The 24,092-nt window shown below is 41.3% G+C and overlaps 2 protein-coding genes across 23 annotated transcripts in view; one reads left to right on the forward strand and one right to left on the reverse strand.

The window, feature by feature from the left end:
* The window catches only part of THRB (thyroid hormone receptor beta), a 335,981-nt gene extending 322,779 nt beyond the window's left edge, over positions 1-13,202 (forward strand). For all 21 annotated transcript variants that reach the window (XM_033132157.1, XM_033132173.1, XM_033132156.1 and 18 more), the window contains 3 exons: positions 2,209-2,355; positions 7,916-8,174; positions 12,073-13,202. In XM_033132157.1, coding sequence (XP_032988048.1) covers positions 2,209-2,355; positions 7,916-8,174; positions 12,073-12,314 — 648 coding nt within the window. In that variant the 3' untranslated portion in view covers positions 12,315-13,202. The remainder of the gene's footprint in view (positions 1-2,208; positions 2,356-7,915; positions 8,175-12,072) is intronic.
* The window catches only part of NR1D2 (nuclear receptor subfamily 1 group D member 2), a 120,319-nt gene continuing 108,197 nt past the window's right edge, over positions 11,971-24,092 (reverse strand). Inside the window, exon 10 of one of the 2 annotated variants that reach the window (XM_033132145.1) lies at positions 11,971-12,088. In XM_033132145.1, the coding sequence (XP_032988036.1) occupies positions 11,974-12,088 (115 nt within the window). In that variant the 3' untranslated portion in view covers positions 11,971-11,973. The remainder of the gene's footprint in view (positions 12,089-24,092) is intronic. The other variant, XM_033132146.1, reaches the window with a different exon arrangement.

Genomic DNA, 24,092 nt, shown 5'->3' on the forward strand with positions numbered 1-24,092 from the left:
AGGTCCTCCTGCTTATCTCTGCCCACCCCCACCCCCTAACCTCCCACCCCTGGATGCTTGCTCTTGTCTGTTCACTGTGGCTCTAGGCAAAGGTTTCCACCATCAGGCAGGGTCTTTGTCTCTCATCTCTTTGATCAGAGTCACAACTTCCTGGAAGACAGTGGGAGAGGCTGACAGGGGCCATAAGAAGAGGAGCAGAATTTATGTCCCCTAGTGGGAAAGTGTGTAAGGTGTCAGAGCCTCCGAGTGGGCAGAAATGAGACTCCTGGCAGATTGCTGTGTGGAGTCTGAGCTGCTGAGATGCCAGTCGTGGCCTCAGAGGATTGGTCTTAACCTCCCTGAACCCTTGTTTGCTCTCATCTGCCAATCAGGGATTGTGTGAGAGCCTAAGCGGCTGGCTAGCTGGTAGGCCACAGATAAATGGCGGTTACTGTTACCACAGTGACAGGAAATGGCAATGGAGAGTCCTGTTCCTATCAGGAAGCACTGGTGACAACAGGAGATATATGAGAGGCCACACCATGGTCGTCACTAATGCCCAGCTAAGGAGCTAGACAGCTTCAGTGGCCATTGGGAGCCTGATGTTAGCACAGCCACCTGGGGGCTTGCTAAAACGCTGATTCTGCACCGTGAGATGGTAGAGGGGAGTGGCTGAGAGTCTGCATTACTAATGAGTCCCCAGGTGACACCTGGGCTGTTCCACCACCCTCAAACAGCAAGGCCATGGATTGTTCTTGGGCTAGTGAATGGCGGAGAAGTGCTATTGAATACTAGTAAAACTCCCACTCTGCCCAAAGGTTTGCTAAGTTTGCCCAGCTCAGTTCCTGTAGGCAGCCTAGAGATGGTCTCCCTCAGCCAGCGGAGACTGCCTCCAACTGGAGTCTGTAGGGCAGACAGGACATCAAGCCCCTGCTGCTGGGTCAGAATCCACAGAGTACTATTTGCTGGGGCTACCCCACCACACTCTCTCTCACTGCCCGCACTGTGCCCACCTCACACACAAACATAGGCATTAGAATGTGCAATGCTCCAGGGGCAGCCGGATGGCTCGGTTGGTTAGAGCGCGAGCTCTGAACAACAGGGTTGCCGGTTTGATTCCCACATGGGCCCGGGAGCTGCGCCCTCCACAACTACCATGTTTCCCTGAAAATAAGCCCCAATTAAGATCGTCAATCAGATGGACGCATCTAGTACATTATGACGATGTTCCAGAAGAAGATGACATGACTGTATTTGAATAAATGTATATTGTTGTACTTGAAAAAATAAGACATCTCCTGAAAATATGCCCTAATGCGTCTTTTGGAGCAAAAATTAATATAAGACCCGGTCTTATTTTCGGCGAAATATGGTAGATTGAAGACAACGAGCTGCAGCTGAGCTTCTAGAAGGGTGGCCGATGACTCGGTTAGAGTGTGAGCGCTCAACAACAAGGTTGCCGGTTCAATTCCCACATGGGATGGTGGGCTGCGCCCCCTGCAACTAAGATTGAAAACAGCTACTGGACTTGGAGCTGAGCTGCGCCCTCCACAACTAGATTGAAGGACAATGACTTAGAGCTGATGGGCCCTGGAGAAACACATTATTCCCCAATAAAAAAAAAATAAAGTTACTTTGCCTTTCAAGAAAAAAAAAATAGTTGTTTAAAAAAAAAAAAGAATGTGCAATGCTCTGAAAGTGCCCTAGATTTTATGTCACCTGGCGTAAGTGTATGCCCTTTGTGCATTCAGAAGCAAACTCCAAATTTCTCTTGTTTCTCCCTCCCTCCCTCCCTCCCTCTCTCTCTCCTTCTTTTCTTTCTTTCTTTCTTTCTTTCTTTCTTTCTTTCTTTCTTTCTTTCTTTCTTTCTTTCTTTCTTTCTTTCTTCCTTCCTTCCTTCCTTCCTTCCTTCCTTCCTTCCTTCCTTGCTTCCTTCCATCAATCCCTCTCTCCCTCTCTTCCTCCCTCCCTCCCTCCCTCCCTTCCTTCCATCCTTCTGTCACAATCCTGTGACTGTTATCACTGGGAGCCTCTTACAGCAAGCCACCCAAGACACATATCTTTGCTCAGAGAACAATGTGAAAACTGTATAGTTTGTTAATAAACTATGTGAAAAACTGGAAACTGTACAGGTTGGCAGTTCAGAAGAGACTTTGCCACGTGAGAAATAGAATAAGTAAAGATCCCTTAACCTGTTTCATTTAAATCTTTTTTGTTTCTTTTCCTTAGCCAGAAGATATTGGACAAGCACCAATAGTAAATGCCCCAGAAGGTGGAAAGGTTGACTTGGAAGCCTTCAGCCATTTTACAAAAATCATCACACCAGCAATTACCAGAGTGGTGGATTTTGCCAAAAAGTTACCTATGTTTTGTGAGGTGAGGAAATTATTTTTCTTTCTGCATTATTTGTCATTATGGTTCCATCACTTTCCAGGAATACTGAGTATTATATATAATTTAATATTAACAAGTAGCAACTTACTCCTATGAAAGCAATGTCAGTACAAAAGGAAAATGCACGTTGTTTCATTTTCGTTTCCCCACCTCCTCTGTTCAGTTATCATTCATTAGCTTGTCCACATGAGGTCGATAAAGGTCCTATCCATCCATCTGACTCCAGGCACAGGGAAATATGACAGCAATCCTTACATTAATCAGCACCCGCGATGTTCTGGTTACCATGCTCAAGTTTGCCCAGACTAAAGCACATACTTATAACAGATTTGCAGAGTAGCTTTAATGAACCCCATTTTACAGATGTAGGACATTGAGGTCAGTGTGATTAACTTATCCAAACATGGGGCCCGGGTTTGAGTCTAAGTCTATATTCTTTCAACTACATATCCCAGCCAGATGGTTCTTTCTTAATCTTCAAGAATAAGTTAAATGACCTTCACAGAGCAAGGATCTTAATATCTCCTTAAATCTTCCCTCTTTTCTGATCAGTTCACCTTGTCTTGTCCCATCTTCAGGCTGCCCGGAAGTGCTCACCCCCCAGAGGTCATAGCCTTTCCCTTTGGGACACTTCCTCCCTAATTTTAACAGTCCTACCATGTGGTAGCTGAGAACATGGGCTCTGCAGTCTGTTGTATGGGCAAGAATCCTAGATAAGTTGTTAAATGTCTTCCAACGTTGGTTATCTCATCTTTAAAATGGGAATCATAAGAGAGTCTACCTTGCAGAGCTGTTGGGAGGTTTAACTGTCATAATAAGTACTTGGATAGGTCTTGGGTCATAAGTATTGCATAAATTTTAGCTGTTAATACTGCTATTTTATCCATTACATTACCATCTGGCCTCTACCTTCCTTTTTTTATTTAAATGGGATTGATTCTGCTTTCTAGAGACTTGTTCCCTTTGAAAAACCCCATCAGGTGCCAATATATTGCTCTTCACATCTCCAAGGGGACCTAGAAAGATACCAGATAGAGAGAGAACCACATACTACTGTAAGCCTTTTACCTAAGCCACCGAAGTGATAAGTGAATCTAGTCTCACCCAGAAAGAAGCTGAGTTTTCTCACGGGAATGATCCTGTCCTACCTTGGCTTGCAGCTTATTTGTGTCTTTGAGTTTGCAATAATGAGAGCCCACCTGGAGTCTGAGAGACCTCAGACATTGATGGGGAGGACACTTCTCGTTGCCTGTCTCTGAGCCTCCACAAAAGCCATACCCGAAAGGACAGAGCAGTGGGCTTCAGGACACAGGTATCTGACCCTCAGACCCAGCTGGGAGAGAGTGTGTCTCCCTCTTACCCCCCAGCTGCACTGTGATAGGGGCCAGGGTACCTGATGTGCCCGCTAGCAGCCCGCAGTGGGAACCACTCATATTCCACCCCCAGAGGAGCTCGGGAGTCCTAGAGAAGGAATCTGACTTGTGTCTGTATTTGGTGTGCAGCGTTCCACACCATCCTTTCTCTTATTAACATTTATTAAAGTTGTAGAGGATATTACAAAAATCATACATATTCATTGGTGATTTATGCAGCATAATAAAGGTAATGATTCATGGTAATATCACCAAGAGATAGAGTGCTGCCACTGGGAGCCTATTTGAGTCTTTTATTCAAATCAATTTGTGTATATATACAAACTCACATAGAAAAACATACATATATATGAAATATGAAATATATTAATGTAGTTTATGCTATACTTTTTACTTAGGAAGCCACTTTCTTAAACTTTTTATTAAAGAGTAAGGAGCATATATCATAAGGGTGCAACTCAGTGAATGTTCACAGACTTAACACACCCATACAATCAGCTCCAAGATAAACAGAATGTTACCAGCCCCCTGTTGTGCCTAACTTTTTACACCCAACTGTAAAATATGTTATTTAAGTATTCTTTCACAAAATAATTTTTAATGACCACATAGCATTCCAAAGAATAGACGTACCATAATTTAGGTTATGTTCTTTTACTGGATCTTCAGTTCATTTCCAATTTTTCACTACTATACGAGTAAATATTCTGCCATGAGCATTCGGGTGCCAAGGCCCTGCTCACAGTACTGTTTCCTCGGGGCAAACCTAACAGTGGAATTTAAGGACGAAGGCACATACACCTTTTAAGGCTTTCAATATATGTTTGTGCTTGTTTGCCCTCCCTCTGGGCGTCTTCTTTCGCTGTTTTCATTGGGTTGAGTTTGTTTTCCCGGACCTTTCTTGGTCCTCTCTCTCTGGGCTGTGTCTCTCATCACCCAGTCCTTGGTGTCTGAAGAGAAACTTGCTACCCCTACAACTTGAGCTAGGCTGCCCTTCGAATACCCATCAAAAATATTTCTTAGAAAATGCAAAGCTCTTGTAAACCAACCGCTGCAGAGGTGTTTCAGTTAAAGACAGAAAGAACGGAAGCCATCTCCACCATCAGTAACAAACACACGGTGCACTTATGTCTGTGACAAAGGTGAGGGATCAACATGGTACGTTTCAAGTTTCCCTCAGAAGCTTAAGCCTGCTTCAAAGTTCTGATTCCATCTCGCTTTCAATCCTGATATGTTGTAGTCTCCAAATTACCAAAAAGAAGAACGTTCACTTGTACAGCAGAGACGAGGATGTTTCTGGTGTTTGTGGCCTCCTCAGGACATCTAGACTTTCACACTATCTTTGGAACCCCAAAGAGGGAAAATGACTGTGTAAGCCCCTTAGGTACCTATGGAGTGGGATGGACATCCCAGGTGGTCTCGAGAGACAGAGGTTTCTTCCCAGAGGCAGTTTGATGCATCTGCTGCTGAAATTGTGCTCATAGTAATTTTCTGCTAAGATCCATGTTACCCCACCAAGCAAGGACACCCTGGGCTTTTAAAGATCTAAACTCATGGCTGGCAGAGCTACCAAAAACACACATCAGAACCACTTCTAGAGTAGAGGGCACTGTCATCTTTTCCAATCAACCTGAGTGATAACGCTCCTAAGGAGACAGGAAGAGTCTATGGGAGGATCCCTGCCTCTCTGCTTGTCATGGCTTTGGTAGAACATCCTCTCAGTGAAAGTATTTTGGCAAGTGACTAACAGATTATTTACCCATAGGCTGAAACAAATCTCACCAGCATTCTACAAACCCCTCTTAAAAGAAAAGTAATCTGGCCTAGTTTTTAAACCTTTGGTGATCCTTGACAAATACTTATTAAAGCTTTATTTAAGTTTGAACTAATCAACAGTAAGTTAAAAAAGAAAACTTCTATTTCATCTAGAATCAGACGTGGCGACAAATATGGGGCCTGCCCAAGTTTGTGTACTTCATGACAGATTTTTTTTTAATAAATGGTTTGCTCTGATTAGTAATTTCTGTTTGCTGTTCGATGCCAGTGGTTCTCAAGAGTGGTGTCCCTGAACCAGCAGCATGAGTATTACTTGGGAACTTGGAGAAAAGCAAAAACACGAAGGGTGGGGCCAGTAATGGGTGGTTAACAAGTCCTCAGGTGATCCTGATGGGGCTGAAGTCACCACTGCCCTAGGCATCAAAGCCAGCCTCCCCCACTGCAGCCAGTTCTCCAGCTTAGCTGTGGAGGATGTGTCCATCCTCAGGTTTCCTCTTTCCAGGACTCCAAGGATGTCATTGAGGAATACAAATTAGTACCTAATAAAAGCAAATCAACATCATTTTTTTTAATGCGTAGAAGACGAGAATTCACATGTATGGATTCCAGAACCAAACACAAGATGACTGTTATTCTGTAGAAAAGGCTAAGCAATTTGAAATTAGATGGTAAAATGGCTAGGTAGAGTGAGTGAAAAATAGGAAATACCCAGTGTTTTAAATGTAATAAAGTAGTATTACTTTCAGTTTTATACAATAACCTAAAATGAACTGGTCAAGTGTTGCCAAGAGTATTTCCCAAAAAGAATTTGTACATGTTTAATGAAGAGATAGAAATTATGTGTAATTTACATATTCATTGTTTATGGAAATTTAGCTTCATTCAAAGTTCTTCAAAGAGTGTGTTTGTGGGGACAGAGTCCCAAAGAGCAGTTTCCAGGCTCTCAGCCTCACATGAAAATGAACTGGCTTGGGTAGTAGATGGCCATCAGCTGTGACTAGTTGGCCATCAGCTGTAACCAGTTAGCCACTAGTCACTAATATAACTGCCATGGCTACGCTAGACAAGTTGGTTGGTTGGCAGAGAAGCAGACGGTGGATTGTGGCTAGCAAGTGGGGTTGGTTGGCAGAGAAGTAGACGGCAGATTACGGATCGTGTGGCTCCTGCTTCCTGTGTCTCCAACCCAGCCGCCAACAAGAATATAGTGGTATGACTCCCCTATCTATGGCTCCATTGCTGTTCCTTTTTGGCCTCACCATGTCCTGCGTTCTTGTGTGGGGAATAGGACTAGAGTCCCTGCATGATAGTGTTCTCTTCTTCTCTTGGCTTTGGACTCTGACAGATCTAGCTTCAAATCCTAGGCTCACTCACAAAATATTCATGTGCCCTCCACCCCCAGCCTTCTACTCAACCTGTCAGTGCCTGGGTTTCCACATCTGTAAATGAAATCAGAATTAAAACATTAACCTCACTGCATTGCTGTGAAGATTAAATAAGGTGATGCACATAAATCTTGGCACAGTGCCCAATGCATCAGAAACACCCGGTAACTAATAGCCTCTCGAACTGTTTTGCTAATGACATTTAATTAAACATTCTCCCCATTCATACAACTCTGATTTTTTTTTATTTTGCTTAGCAAAGTTTTTTTTTTAATTTGTTATTAATGTTATCACATTATCACAAATCCTAATTAATAGGGCAACCAAATGAGCTTAACATGAGATTGGCAGAAAGAGCCAGTGTGTGTAGTTATTCTGTTGTGTGAGGTACTAAGAAAAACAAAACTCTAGGAGCCAGAAGTCTAAATACTGGTCTCACCTCTGCCCCTAACTCACTGGGTGACCTTGGGCAAAGCTTTTATATATCCGGGCCTCTTAGGTAATATGCATTTGTAAGCAACTCTCTAGTTCTATGCCTTTTAAGAGACTGAAGGAGCACACTTGCTTCAAAAAGCAAAGAGAAGCACAGCTGCCAGCTAAACAGTAGAGTTATCTGTTGATTACTGGAGCTATTAGACAAAAGCGTTGGCAGATTCAACCTAAACCCTGCTCTCAAGCAGTTATCAGTTGGGCTACAATACAAAACCCCAGAATAAGGGGCTATTGCAGTTTCACATGTGACTGTAGTACCAGCTGGAGATCTTTATCTGTTACAAAAGAAATGCAAACTACTGAAATTAAATCAGGTGAAGATTAGGACAAACTTAAGTATGAAAAATGGTTGTTCAAAGTCTGCAACCAAGTAGGAAAGGAAAAGCCACAGAGTGTAGGCTCAGAGTGCAGGATGAATGGTCCTTCACAGGATGTTGTTCCTGCTGCCTTAAGATACTGCCTGTTCCTGAATGACGTTTGTCTGCTTGTTCTTTGCTGATGTGGGCTGGTTCTTTTCAGCTGCCATGTGAAGACCAGATCATCCTCCTCAAAGGCTGCTGCATGGAGATCATGTCCCTTCGCGCTGCTGTGCGCTATGACCCAGAAAGTGAGACTTTAACCCTGAATGGGGAAATGGCAGTGACGCGGGGCCAGCTGAAAAACGGGGGTCTTGGGGTGGTGTCAGACGCCATCTTTGACCTGGGCATGTCGCTGTCTTCTTTCAACCTGGATGACACTGAAGTCGCTCTCCTTCAGGCTGTCCTGCTGATGTCTTCAGGTAAGTGTGTCCAGACTCATTACTGGGCATCAAAAGAGCTTTTGCTTGTCTGGTGGTAATTCAAATCACTTGAGTTTTTAACCCCTCTTGAGCTTTAGAATCAGAGCTCACTCTCCACAGAACAATTGTAGGTTTGCCAATGTACTGGGAACTAAAGGAGGGTGTCAGGTATCTGATGCTTTTTGCAGTCTCCCAGCATAGTGGGAATGAACCAAAGGAGCCATTTACAAGACTCTATTAAATGGTCCACCTTCAGTGGACACTACTCAGCCTGTCTCACAGTAGTTCCCCAACCCTGCCGCATTCTGGTGTTGTGTACACAGTATGGGAATGCGTGACCATGCCGTTCTGTGTTAAGTTCTGGGTGAAGAAACCATGAGCTACAGCTAGAGTTTGTCCATAGCTTAGCTACAACTTAATTTTCAGTTAGTTATTGCTGTATATAGCACACCACGCAAAACTTAGTGGCTTAACACATCCAAGATGGCTGGGGTTGGGGCTGAGACATCAAACACAGCTCCAGGCCTATCTTATTGCAGTCTCTCCTCTGGCAGGGTAGTTGGAATTCTTACATGACTGGTGGATTCCAAAACAGAGAGTTCCAAGGACACCAAAGCAGAAGTTACAGATGTCTTAAGGCCCCGTCCTAAGTCATATAGCATCACTTCTGCCACAGTCTTTCCAAACAAGCCAGCACCAATCCAGATTTAAGAGTCCACCTTATGATGGGAGGAATGGCAAAGAATTTGCAGCCATCTTTAATTTGCAGCCATAGCTCATTATCAAGACTTTTCATTCCCTTTGATGAAGAGTGGGTTAATAATGCTGACCCTTTTTTCTTCAGAGATCATGTCATAATAAATAAGAAACGCAAAATACTCTTTAAGCAAAGTAGTCTTTAAATACAAGGTGGTTTAAAACTCATCAGCAGCATTTTCAGAATACCCTAAATTTAGCTGTGCCTCAGCAATTGTCATTCTGCACTACAGCTCTCTCCTTAACTTGTCCATCTCTCCTTCTGAACTATTTCCTTTTTGAGGACAGAGAGATGTCTTGTGCACCCAGCAGCCAGGCCAGTGTTCAGTAGAATTTGAGAAGTTAACCCCCATGTTCTCCACTTTCTGAGGTTCACACCCTTATACTAACTCCTCCTGTTGAGTGTATGCAGAACCTGTGACTTGCTTCTTCAATAGAATGTGGCAAAGTTGATGCCAGTCCCATGTGATTACATTACATTACGTTAGGTGAGGTTCCCTATGGCTAGCAGACTTGCTCCAGAGACTCTCCTTGCGTGCTTGGTGAAACATGCGGCCAGGCTGGGAAAGCTTACGTGATGGGCAGCTGCAGGTGGCCTCTAGGAGCTGAGGGCAGTCTCCAGTCAGTCAACAGCCAGCAAGGAACTGGGGCCCTCAGGCCTTCAGTAGAAATAAAACTTGTAGCTGTTCTAGGAACTCCCTATGTGACCTTGAGTGAACCGCCTAGCTTCTCTGGGCTTCAGTGTCCTTTAAAATAAAGAAATTGAACTACATAAGTGCGAATTATATTTCTGGAGGTGGGATTCAATGTAACTTTTTAGCTGAGATTTTAGTGGTACAAAGAAAGTTTTAAATAACATGCATTCATATAGTGAGGAAGCTTTTTCTTTTACAATATTTATTCTGGTTATAGCTCCTAAACAAGGCACAAAGGGAGATTCAGTTTGATGCAAGCCTGTCTTTAACACCACCCTAATACTTGCTAACCTTCCTTTTGGGGACAGTTTCAACAAGAACCTTTAGCTAAAATATAATAAAGTTTTTTTACCATGCATCCGTTTTTATGGTTATCATCCATTTCTGGCAAATGGATTTTTGTTTAGTGAATAATATGAAATTTCCTCTGTAGTGAGTCAAATGGATTTTTATTTAGTGAGTAATATGAAATTTCCTCTGTTTAGAATCAATTTAACAGATTAAATAAATAATCTCAGTAAAGTAAATAAAGGGAGTATGTGGGGATGGCAAAATTTGTGAACGTGCCTCCAAACTCTGTCAAACACATAACTGAATGATTCCTCCCAATTCTACCTGCTTGACAGCCATGTGACATAATAACTTTTTAAAATCTTCTCCACCTGAATGATCTGGGCACTTTTCATTAACACTGCTAGGACCAGAAAAATATTACCAAACACTTTACATTTGGCAAATCACAGCTACATAGCAGTGCTCCGAAGCTCCAATTTCTCTTGGGCGTTGTCTTCTAAGCCTCATTGTTGTGTTTGGCATTTCAGTTACACAATACCTTAGGTCTCTTCTTTAAAGACTTTTCTAGGAGCTACTACTGCTAAGTTCCTTGGTCTTACAGTAATATGCAGAGAGCTAAAATGGAAATGATCTGAAAGACATATCTGAGAAATTTTGCCTTTAGGGAGTTAAAAATGTCTTTGACCTTTAAAAATGTTTTATTTTTCATAAACATGTTTAGTACAACTTGAGTGTCACTAAAATGTCCTCTCGTTTTTCTCTATATCATTTATATGACCACCTTATCTTTATCTCTCATCAAAGAACAGAGTTTTGCTGCCACAAAACCCAGATTATTTTTTCCCTTTAAAGGAATACTTCCAGAGCAATATTATGTTGATTTTCTATTTGGATCAAAAATTAAAGGCTCCTATGGAGAATTTTTCTGGTGCGCTCAAAGGAAGAGAGAAGACAGGGAGAGGGAGAGAGAGGAAATGAGTAGATCCACAGAGTAGCGTCACCCAACGTGAAGGAAAACACAAAATAAAAATGCACAAATTGCAATTTGAGCTGAATAAGGGATTCCGAAAGCCAATATATTTTTAGACTCAGAAGGGTGGATTGAGAAATTAGCCCTGACGTTTCCTTTCAGATTAAGCAGCACGTTATTTAGATTCTTATTAATACATATACTTCAAACACTCACAGCTGGAGTGTGACTTTAATTGATCAGAGCTACAACGAGCAAGCTGAGGAGACCTGGGTTTGTTTCCTGGAGCGATATGAGGAATTCATCCAGGTTTATAAATTACTTTTGTAACCCAAATGTTTGCAGCCTGGATATTCCACAGTCACCTAGCCTTCTTGTGATATCCCTTCATCATTTTTTGGAAACTGCCTTCAGTCCCCTCCCACATAGAGTAGGAAGACCTGTGGTCCTCCCAAGATTTAGGAAGAGTTCCCAGGCCTGACACGATCATGGCCTCCTCTCACTCCAACTTCCCACTATGCTTCTTCTCTTCTCTGTACATGGTGATTTGAGCATGGTTCACATCTCCTTTTCTTTCGTTTTGATTCCCCACAGCCCCACCTACACATGGCTGCTACAGGTGGCAATTCTACTAAAGCATAACAGTAGGGAAGGAGTGGTTCATTGCAGCCTGACAACAACTAAGACTGGATATTGTGCTTCGTCTTCACGGGAAATCCTTGTCCAACACTCCTCCTTTGACATTCAGGCATCCCGTGATGTTCCCAAATTTCTTTTCACAGCTCCCCCTTTCTGTGCATGTCCATGCTTGTCCTCCCCTTTATCCCACGGGGCCAATGGAAACTCAAAATCGTTCCCTCATTATACAGAGCATTTCAGCTCTTTAGGTGAGGCTTCTCCTTCTGGACCTTACGAGGACGGTATTGCCATTCACACCCATAGTGGTGATAGTCTACACCAGAAATATTTATCTGAATGAAGCATTGGCTCCATTCATATAAATTATGACACACCCTGGCATGTGGTCCTGGATACCCCTGAGTTCATGTGGCTCCCATGCTCTTTCCTAGGAGTTGAAAAGTCCTCAGATCTGCCCACTTGCACCGTAAAGGGCTGAAGTCGGACAAGGCAGGCCTTCTCCTTTCACCTCTGAAGTAACATCCATCTTCCTTCTTTTCCTCAGATCGCCCAGGGCTCGCCTGTGTTGAGAGAATAGAAAAATATCAAGATAGTTTCCTGCTGGCCTTTGAACACTATATCAATTACCGAAAACACCACGTGACACACTTCTGGCCAAAACTCCTGATGAAGGTGACAGACCTGCGGATGATTGGAGCTTGTCATGCCAGCCGCTTCCTGCACATGAAGGTGGAATGTCCCACGGAACTCTTCCCCCCATTGTTCTTGGAAGTGTTTGAGGATTAGACTGACTGACTTCATTCTCATAATTCCTACAGCACTACTGGGTGTCATTTCATTCCATTGCCTAGCTCCTTTTTGTTTGTTCCTTTGTTTCTTTGTGTTAGGAGGGATTGTTTGGGGGTAAAGGGAGATAGTCCTTGGCATAGACATGGATGAAATTGCCCCTTGAATGCGGGTACTTGTAACTATTGGATTTTGTTCTCCAGTCCTTTGATGTGAATGCTTTGAAGGTTTTACAGCTCTGGAGGTGGGGCGGGGGGGACTATCATTATTTCACCAGCACCGAGCCATCACCAGCTCCCATCTGTCCCTGGTCAGAGACTCGAGCAAGCACAATGGCACAGCAGAAGACTAAAGAAGCCTCAAAACCAAGATAATAGGGTCATCTTGAGCCAATCCTGATTTTTGCAGAGCTCCAGTTAGCAGGGCACAGACCATCTTTGGTTAGATGTGGCTTTCCGCTTTCTAAAGAAAGATCTGAACAAATTTTTGTTTATTCTAGAGCATGCTGTTTTCAGCATCCTTCGTTCTCTCCTAGCAGCATAACTTGGAATGTACAGGAATATTGGTCCCCAAGAAAATCAGCTATTCTTTTACTGTAATTTTTATAATTTTATGATTTAATTCAAGGTATATAAGGGTGTGACTCAAAGATGTGCAGATCTTTGACTGACTGAGGCCAACCAGGAACTGGTTGAGGCCAACCATTTTCTTCAGTGAGCCCAAAGAAATTAGAAATCTACATCAATGTCAGTGACTCAAAAGTTTCCAGAAATTCACATAGTATTACCTCAGCGTAGGAAGGCTTCTTTACGGTTTAGGTTCAGAGAAAATTTCCACAGAAATTAAAACTATTTACAGAGTGTCGTTACTTTTCAATGATCTCTGATCCATCATTAAAACTATTTACAGAGTGTCGTTACTTTTCAATGATCTCTGATCCATCCTCTCCCAGACTCCTGAAGTTTTTTACCCTGATTGCATTTTTGCTGAACTGACAGCAGATTTCCCTGTAGATTAAAACTAATCACGGAGCGATAACAAGCTAAAATTTGAGTCTTGCTCCAGAGGAATTCTAAGGAGTGATTAGTGCAGTTACATTCCGAGTTGAAAGAAACGCAGTGATCTGAGAGTCGCTTTCATGTACTGATGGTTTTGGGATGCTTTCTTCTGGTCTTGGATCCTCGAGTTCTTTGCTCTACTCACAAATGTTTCCTAGACTCCTTTTCCCTCTCACTCTAGGCTTGACTATCACTAAACAAAGACTGGTCCAGCCTCTGAGCCTCTCTGTCCTTCTTATAGCATTGTCCTCACAGATAGTCAACAGAAAACGTATACAGATCATGTACATGAACCCTCACTCAGCTTCCCTGCCCAACCCACCTCCCCGATGACAAGCGCTGGCGTTGCGTGTACCCAGAAAACAAATAGTGATGCCTCATGGCTTCAATGTCAGAAAATGGGCCAAGAATGTACCCATGCAATTGAATGTATCTCATTCTTCACTGGCATAGTAGATATATACTATTCCTTTGCCTGCCTTGTACTGCCTTATCCTGGAAATACTGGGGAAAATAAGCCATATCAGTGAGACTTACCTAAAAACAAAAGAATGAAAGTCACTGTGAAAACCAAGTGGGCTAAGTTTTTTAACTGGCCCAGAAGTCAGAGTGCCTGAGTTCTCGTTTGTGCTCTGTGAACTGGTAGCTTTGTGACCTTGGGTCTTGGTTTTCACACCTTGGGTCTTGGTGAATAAGTCATGAACTCTAAAATCCTTCCCATCCTTATTATTGTACTAATTTTGGGGGGGAGGGGTTCTGATTCTTTTGATGATTTCTTTCATATTCAAATATCTAGCTTTATTGGACAAAAATTATAACCCTTTAACAGTAATGGAAAGTATATTTGGTATTGATTCAAACTAAGAATTTGACACGCTACTCATCACCTATTTAGAGAAAGGCAGGATGGCCTCGGAAAAAGGAGAGGAACAGCATTGAAAATCCCAGTGTGACTGGAAATAATCGGACAGGAAACGTATATGTTTAATGCACTAAAGCAATTATATTGGCTTCTGGGGAAAAGGAAACAAGAACATCACTATGGAACTTGGTAACCAAAGAAAAGAAGTAGGTGAAGAGATTAAAATTATAAACATGAAGTTCCTGGGCAGATCTTTTTTGACTTTACAGAGAGGTTTTGGGGTTTGGGGGGTTTTGTTTCTTTGTTTTTGTTGTTTTGATTTTGTTTTGGGATTTTGTTTTCTCTCTAGGCAGCCTCTAGCCAGTCTCCCTGAGTCCTTGCTTTGTTAACATCTTAGCTCCCTCTGTTGACTCTCGTTGGAGAACTACTGTTTGAAATAACCACTTAGTCACCTTCTAGCTCCAGGGTAACTCAGAAGCTTTATGGTGTGGGGCAAGTTTCCCCTCAGAAGGAAATGGGAGGGAAGCAAGCAGGCAGGGTACTAGAAGGTTCACAGACTCGTTGGACGTCACGCCTTCCCCAGAAGGTCTTAATTTGTTTGACAGAGATTCCCCAGAACATTAGACACACACACAGATTCAAATATCAGTACAAAGCCTAATGTAAAGTGAAATCAGAATGCTTTTGGGATTAACTATGATTGGGCATTGGCCAAACGGTACAGTGTATCTACAGTAATCCAGCCAGCTCCAAGTAAATTTATGTTTCATCCTCAGCTTCTTAAATGCCTGCCTTTAGCAGGCATACCATTGATCTAAAAATTTTGTTGAAGGGTGACTTTATGCTGAGGAGGACAAGCCTTAAAGTACTTCAGGTTGAAAGAAAAAGCTATAAGGACACAAAGGATCACGACCCTGGTAGTCAAAGTGACTCATTTCTTCTGTACCTGATTGAAATACTTAATGCATCTCAAGACTCCATCTCATAAAACTTGATTAGGAGGGATTTGCTCTGGATTTTTTTTTTAACATTGTTTTCCTTATATTGATTGTCCAGAATGTTGAATTAAGTATGGACCTGATTGAAACCCCTCACAGTGGGGAGATATCCCAGTAGGGGAGAACACACCTATACAACTGGGATTCTTATTTATAAATCACTTAACTTTTAGGGATGAGTGGTGTGTGTGTGTGTGTGTGTGTGTGTGTGTGTGTGTCCACCCGCCTGTACCCTCAAGTGTACTTTGCTCTTCAATTTAGACATGCAGTATCTCCAGAAATAGTGAGAAAAGTAAGATCTTTTCTTCTTTATGATTCTGCTCAAAACACCGTGTGCCACCTCAGAGCTTTTTCTAGTCAAATGAGCTTCTGTCCTCACTGACGTGCTTTGCCGTGTTGATGCCTCAGCCCCGTGATGTCCCCTCACCTGTGCCCGAGGGATACCTCTTCCACCTGCAGTGCTGTCATCAGGGTGGACCACCAGGCTCGGCTCTGCTCCAGCAGCACCATTCTTGTGGCTCTTCCGTGAACAGGTGTGCAAGCCTTGGCCCCTCCTCAACACTAAGCACCCCCAGACTCAGCCTCCGTGGAACTGCTGAGCACCCTCAAAGCATGTCATTGTCAGTGACACATTTTTATTCTATGGAACTCTAACCTATTCGTGTCATACTGACCTTTTGCTGCATGAGTCATAAATTATGAAATCAGTCTTATGGTTTTTGAAACGTAGCCAGCATTTGTAAGGCTAAACCTTTTTCATAAATGGAATTTAAGTGAATAACCAAGCCACAGTTCCTCTCCAAAAGCAGAGTGCTTACAGACATTTGAATCTCTTTGCCCTCTCCAACGGCTATGGCATCAGGTTCTAAAATAAGCTCATAATTTTTCCTGTTATTTTAATAATATGGAAACAGTAGCATAGTGTTTCTTTTGATAGTGATAGACTTTAATCCATATTTAAATTTTATAGAGAAGAAATTTTATTGTACTGTGATGTAGATATTTATTATCCAGGTAAGGATTTGCCCGGTGTGTATTTTTTACAATTGAAACGTTTTACTTTAATCTTTAAAAAAATACGTTAAAAACATACACAAAAAAAAAAAAAAAGAAAAGAAAAAAACACAGACTAAGGGGAAAAAGGTTTGGCCTTATCACAGAATTTTTACTGTGCTGTATAAATGTTTGCAAATGCAAAAAGTGTGCATTTCTAGTGTGTTTCCACATTAATTAATGCCACCTTCAAGAGCAATATCATGCAGGTAAAACACTGCTTGTGGCTTTCTGTTGCAGTTAAAGCTGACCCACCTTATGCACAAGACAATCAAATATCAATCTGTCCTCCTCAGGATGCAGATAATACTCAAGTTAAGGAGCACAATGTAAGACAAAAGAAAACTTTATTTAATTACGCATGTATTGTTGATAGAAAAGATATCAGGGCATGAATGAGTTGACATGACCCCGCTGTTCTTTTGGTTTTCCTAATTAATTTGGCATTTTCATTTGATTATAGAGCCAAATTAGATCTCTATGCTTTCTTCAGAGAAAACACTTTCCCCACCCCCCACAATGTTTTCATGCCCTGAGAATCAGAAAAATACTACAGAATAGGAAAAGACTTACAGTCATCAGAAGACCTGTGTTTTGCAAACAGTGTTGTGATATTGCTAGATTGATAATATTTTTTTTCAGCCTAAAACTCTGTTGAAATCTGTGATCAAAATGTTTTAAACTATCCAAAAAGAAAATTTGTATATTTGGGAAAAACGGATTTTTACATAGCTTTTGTATGCAGATATTAAATTGTAATTATGAATATAGTGGGCATAGATAAACTCATAAGCTTCAATTCTAAAAAAGAAAAAAAAAGAAAAAGCTTATAACGGATATTCTTTCCTGTCTCTTTCTTTAAATATTATTATTTTCTGAATAGGCACCGGATTGCCTGCTCTTCTTATCTCAGCTGCTTCCAAAGAGAAGGAAACAGGGATGTAAGGGTGTTTATTTCATAAACATCTAGTGTAATAAGCAAATTTTCTTGGGAGCAAGGCATGCGGGGAGAGGAAAGAGAAGTAAAAGGCTGATGGTGGTTTATCTTTTTGGAAGGGGCCACAGAGATAAGAGTGAGGAGGGAAGAGTTCAGTTTTTGCTGCTTAAAGATTATATTCACCTTCTTATCTTAAAATGTTTCAGATTATTATTAATGGAATTTTACGAATATCAGTTATCAATATACATCTCAATTCCCCTTGCCCTAAACACATTTTTAGTACTCTTTCTACAATGATTGACAAAAAGGTAAGTAAAACTGGCTGAAGCATAAAGGGAATTTATTGACTGTAATATCTGGAAAGTCCAAGGGTATGGTAGTTTCAGGCTAGATCAGATGTTCACTCAGTATTGGTAGGATGTGCCTCTTTTTATCTTTTCTTGTAGATTTTCCTCTGTTGAAATTTCCTTCATGTAGACTTCATGCTCATACAGCCTTTTACCTTATGGTGGCCCTCGATAGCTCTTAAGTTTAGCATTACAGTTGGAAGCCAGGGGAAAGAAAGTTTCTTTTCCCCAACAGTTCTAGTAAAAATCAAGGGCCTAATTCTCATTGTCCCAAATTGATTCATGTGCCCACTCCTGAGCCAATCACTGGACTGAGGAGGGCAGATATTCTAATTTAGCTCTGAAATTAATCCTCTGAAATCCTGGAACTGGGTGGGACAAGAGGGATAATCAGCCCCATCTAAACTAAGGACTAAGAGTTAGGACACGAATGATCCTTCAAAGAAAATTCTAAGTCTTGCTACTATAGGAAGTGGTGAGGAACAGCAAGCATGCAAAACCAACATATGTTCACGCCAAAAGTTAAGTCTGAAAGCACATCCATTTTCAGTACAGCAACGGACTCTTCTTTACGCAGGAAGCTCAGCACGATTTATTTGGCCAGGACATGAACCAAATAAACACCTTCCAAAGAGAGTGTCTGATTACATCCTACCTGGCTCATGAAAGAGGCCAATCCAGGTAAGATGGAGCAAGCCTTTATTTCCTTGGACTAGATCAGTTCTAAGTACTATTTTCTGAGTCCTCCCATCCCTGTTCAAAAGACTGTATAACTTTTATATTTATCTCTTTTCTACATTATGTACCTCTCAACTCTACTCTAATGAACACATTTCCCTTCCCCAAGAAATTATTCATTTTCTACTGGAGAGGTTTTTACATATGTATTCCAGCTAGGTATAGTTCTTAACCCCTTTACACAGGCAAAGCCAACCCTGATACTAATGTCATATCTCATGGCTTGATTTGGGTCATGGAGCTGGTGTCATGTCACAAACCTGAACAATTCTAATAATCTAGAATGAAGAAGAGACAGCAGACAAAGTTAGTTGACTTTCCCACCTCCAGATGACACCTCACTTTGGTTTCATATTTAGCTACTCAGGGCACTTAAGCTTTATAAATAAGTGGAATTCTCATTAGGTTCATGTACACAAGTTCTGACACATTAAATGTTGTTCAACCCAAATAAAAACTATTACTAGAACTACTGAAAGGAAGAGTGTTACAGATACCCTTAGAGTGTGTATCTCTAGGATTCGTGGGCTGCTTGACAAAAATGTTCCATGTTATACTCTGAAAGATAGAATCCATTTACACCATATACTGATGAGATTATAAATGAAGTCTGTTTCAGTAAAATGCCATTGCCTGTATGCTATATTAAAATGAGAAGAGAGCTGTCTTAACCTGGGTTCCCCCCAAAAACAGAACTTATGTGCTACCATTTCATTAGTGATAGTAGCCCCCAAGGAAACAAGAGTGGAGGAGAAAGAGAATGAGGCAGAGGAGGACAGAGTAAACAAAAGGATGCATTGCTGACCTGGCCACCCTGAGCACAATTGAGTACCCATTTTTAAGGGGCCAGATGAATTTCTGCACCTCAGGATAATCCATAAGAATTTATCTACTGGCTCTCATTTCCCATTATCAAACCTGGGATTGACGCCCCTCCACTTCTAAGTTGTACGTGCCTGGCCACAGAGCGTGTCCTGCTTCAGTACCAAAAGCAATTCCCCAAGTGGGGAAAGTCAGTCTCCACTCCCACCACTGGGAAGAGCCCAATCTAGACTGGCTGCAGACCAGATGGCAAATTGGGGTGAAACAAGTGACCCTGGGCTCTGGGACAATGAATGAAGCTTAGAGGATCTGCAGTGATCTGATACAGGGGTTCCTTCAGCCAACGAGTTCCTCTGATTATTGAGAGAAAGGGTACAGGCTCTCAAGTTCCAAGAGAATCACAAAGCTCAACAAAGAACCAAAGCTATATTTCACTGTATCATGAATTTGTGTATGGGGCTTTTAATTTCATACAAACTAGTCATGTAAGTTGTCCACTTGGCTACATTTTCTTGCAGTAGCTGAAAAAACTAAATAGACTATTCATCCAATTACTTTGTTAGTTTTTCTTACAGATGGCCCATTTCGAGGGCAGATTTCTTTCTATACAAAGAGCTAGCTGAAAATTTCGTAGACACCAATAGAAATTCGTTTTTCCATACAAAATTTCACTTTGGTGCAAACATTTTTAGAAACAATGTATATGAAAAGTTAAGTCAGATGAAGTTGTAATGAACAATCTCCTTTCAGAACAGACTGATAGCATCCTCTTTATTTTCTCTTCACTTTCTTGCACGTAATTCTAATTGCAAAAAGGGAGGCAGATGTATATAGAATAAACCATCTTCAAGTTAGCAAATTTGAAAATTCCTTTGTCCACAAATCCTAATGGATACAGAGATATGAAAAACACTCCTCAGTTGTATCCTGAGTCCTAGAAAGATGCTACAGTCTTATTTGTCACAGATGTTCAGGTGTATTTGAATTCTAAGGATTCTATGATTTTTCTGATATGTGATTTTAGCCTAGAAGAGAGAGTGTAGGATTTTTTTCCACTACCTAAAGTCAAAGCCAAATAGTTTTTGTAACAATAAATTATATCAAAAGATGAAGAACCCAAGTCATCAAGGATCATTGGTTTGTGAGTTAGCTGCTTTGTGAGAATCCAATTGAACATTTCAGAAAATTCACTTTCATTTTCTCCAGCACTTTGACAAAACTACCACTCATCAGTCACGTGATATTCAAGAGTCCCAGAAGCCATCGCACATGGAGTGTCAAGTGTTTGTGCTGCCTTCCAGAGTTTTCCATAGTGGGGTATAAAATGCAATGAACACCATGTAATGAATACCTGCTCTATGCCAGGAAGGCCCTCTATATTATATCTAATATTAGGCCCTCTATTTTACATCTAATCCTCCAAACATATAAAGTAGACATTAGTATCTTCGTTTGGAAATGAGGAAATGGAGAATAAGTGTGAATGAGGAACTTATCCAACATTGCACAGATGACAAGTATTATAGCACATAGGGTTACAAGATCTGCATTCTTTTTACAACCTGTACTAATAAGACCAGCATAAGGCCTTAGCCCCTGAAGAAAGAGAAAAGGCAAAAGGACAAAAGGCAACTCTGCCCTGGAAATGTTTACCATCCCCCTTCCAAAAAGTCTCACTTAGCAGAATGCAAAAGCCATGTACATCCATTACCTCTCATTGGGTTGTGTCTGTTGCAAAACCACTTATTAGTGTTGCAATATTAAAGATTAATTTCTCTTTGCAGGACCTGTTAATAACCCAACTGGCTTCCAGAGGTGTCAATCTAACAGGAGGACTCTTTGTTTCGCTAAGCATTGGGGGGTCTGAGTAGTTACATTTCGGAGGGTCAAGTTCTCTACATAATGAAGGAAAATAATTTACAGCAATGGATGTTGAGGAGATGGGGACAGGACAAGAAAACAGGATGACAGAAGCCCTTAAATTTCAAGATGTGAACCATACTCTAACTCTCTCAAATTTAAAAATCAACTTAAAATTGGCAAATGTATGGTACAGATTAACTTCCTGTAGAACCAATGGAAAGAGAGACATTTGGCTATCAGGTTGATATGGAACAGAAGAGGCCCAAAGTAAAGGGCGTCTTGATAATATAAGTATCAAGAATTCATGGAATTCTGGGGGTTACTTTATCTGGTTTCAAAAAAATTGAGACAAAAGTTTTTTCAAAGCAATTTCACCTAGCTCTAAAAACAGGGCTCCAGCTGACATCTAGTAGATACACTTAAGACTACACATAGACATGGAAATAAATTAATAAATTGAAGGTCCTTGTGGAATTTTCCACAGAGAAGCAATGAGAGCCTCTCTTATCCAACTGTCACTCTCACCCACAATTAAAAGAAGACGGCAAAAGTCTTACACCAAATACTAGCAACCAAACCCAGATATATTAGAGGGAAATTTTTTTACAATATTTGCAATGTCTGAAATGTCACAGGATTACTACCAGGAATATATAGGTAGGTTTTCCAAATCAACAAGAAAATGACATAAAATGTAATAGAAAAACAGAGTATTCACAGAAGGAGAAGTCCAAATGGCTAACAAGTATATAAAGATATCCCCCACCTCACTAGCAATCAGAATAGGAAAACTGACACTACTTGACATTCAAACATCAGGCAGACAGAAAATACCAAATATTAACGAGATCGTTAGAAGATGAGGACTTCATCTTCTGCTAATGAGAGTTTAAACTGGTTCAGTCCATCTTTCCTATAGCCAATGGCTCTACATAACCAGGAATCTATTTCTGGGAACAGGCTCAAACTCACTCAGATCGATAGGCACGGTCACCCTAGCATCACAGACTTTGCAATATTAGGGAGTTGAGTAGACTAGAGAAGAGGAGAAAAGTAGTGGGTGGAGAGCTACCAACCATGAAAATCACTGCAGCATCGGAAACATTGAACTAGACCTGCCCATGGAAACACATAACAAAACAAGACCTATAACACCATATATATGTAAACTACAAACATATACAAAGGAACACCATCTATTTTACATGGAACCACACATAACAAAGGACATCAGACTGGCTATGTGAGAGAGATGAAGAGAAAAAAATGAAATAGAAGAAGAAAAGGGTAATGACAGAATGATGATTTAAACCACCAGGAGTATGATTATCTCAAGTCCCTGCATTTGAGGTTCCCTCCACCCCAGGAAACTGCCAGCTTTTAATCATTTTCATCCCTTTATTATCTGTTCCCTGAGTCACCCCTACTATACCGTATTTCTTGTATGACAATGGGCAGTGATTCAATAACAGAATCCTGGTGAGACATAAAACCTGTGGCTTTAGATCCAGGGAGATTAAATCAAAGATGCCTGCGAGAGGACTAGGAGAAAAAAGAGAAAGTGGTAAACAGTTCCTGGTTGATAAATGGTCTCACAGCTGCAGAACCTATTTTTTTAGTCAATAATATCTAATGTGTAACTCCAACAAGTAAGAAAGGAGAGAAAAGGCTCTGGTTAAATACATCCGTCCATTGAGAACCCCACAGCAAATTGTCTCTAGGGATCCCTGAATCTCCATCAGCATTCTGGAAACTTCTGATCTAGAAACCTTGTATTTAGAAGCCAACTCTGGAGTGATAAATGGGTGGGTGGACTATATTTAAAAGCCCAGGGTAGAACCATCATGTCTCCTAACATCCGTCAGCAGTCTACAAAAAGACAGGGCCTGGACCTAAAGATAGGCTGCCTGGGACAAGAACAGGAAACCTGGGAGATGGTCTTTTGCGGCTACTACTCCTGCTCTGCCCCTTAAAACCAAATTAGCAAGTCTTTTTTGTTGTAAAGAGCCTGGTATCGCATATTCGCTGTGTTTGCGCCGCATAAGCGGGTTAAACCAGTTTAAATTAAACTACTTCTGTCTCTTCTGAGTTCCTCTAATTCAGAGGGCTTATGAACCAGGACCCAATCCATTTCATATGGCGAGTGATTCAAGAAATTGGGAACATTTAACCTCTAGAAGACTTGAGATGGCATTCTAGCTCGCATCCAAGATAACTGCCAGGCAGAAGAGACAATCAATTTGTTCTGTATTGCTGACAAAGAACACAGCCAGGATTAATGAACGGGAATTACTCTGAAATCGCTATCACCTCAAAAGAAGGGAGAATTATGTCACAGTTGAACTGTCTAAAGTGGAAACAGAGAGTTCCCCGTCACTCAGAAGACTAGCAGTATCAAGGCGAATGACCTTGTAGATCTGTTCCCGCCCCAGGTCACCCATGGCCATGCCCACAGGGCCGTGCTCCCTATACTTGCTTAGGTTTTAGGTTCTTCCCGGTGTATTTTAGGTTTTCCGTGAGGGAACATGTGAGATGAACTTCAGCTAAATGTGACTTCTGGTGCCACTTACTTTGAATGTATAATCAGTCCCTACAAAAGCAGATGAGCCAGTAAAATAAATCTGCCATCTGTCTCTCCATGTTTTTTTCAACAATCACCCTCCTAGCTCCTGAGAAAACCTTCTCTGTGCAGCCATGAATCAGACTGGCTGATTTGAAACCATTACCAGAGAGAATGATGTGCCAGAATCAAAGAGCAACTCTGAAGTGAGAAAAAATATAGCAAATAAATTCCAGGATAGTCTGACACACGGGGAATGGTACGTTGCCATTGGTTCGTAAGGATTATGCTGAATACTGCAGACATTATTAACAATCTTATCACATGAGATTGGATTTAATTGCCTCTGGTCGAGACTCTGCACATTGGTTGTTTGCCCAGGCACGAATTTATTTTGACCAAAATTAGTCTTAAGCAGCTTGGCTTGAGTAATGATGTAGCCAAAAACCAGCCAGAAGGCAGTTTGAGAGGCTTCTCCAACAATTCATAGATTCGAGAAGAACAGAACTTTAAAAAAAAAAGATTTGGTAAGGAATC

The sequence above is a fragment of the Rhinolophus ferrumequinum genome, chromosome 17 (assembly GCF_004115265.2).
Source record: "Rhinolophus ferrumequinum isolate MPI-CBG mRhiFer1 chromosome 17, mRhiFer1_v1.p, whole genome shotgun sequence".
Classification (NCBI taxonomy): Eukaryota; Metazoa; Chordata; class Mammalia; order Chiroptera; family Rhinolophidae; genus Rhinolophus; species Rhinolophus ferrumequinum.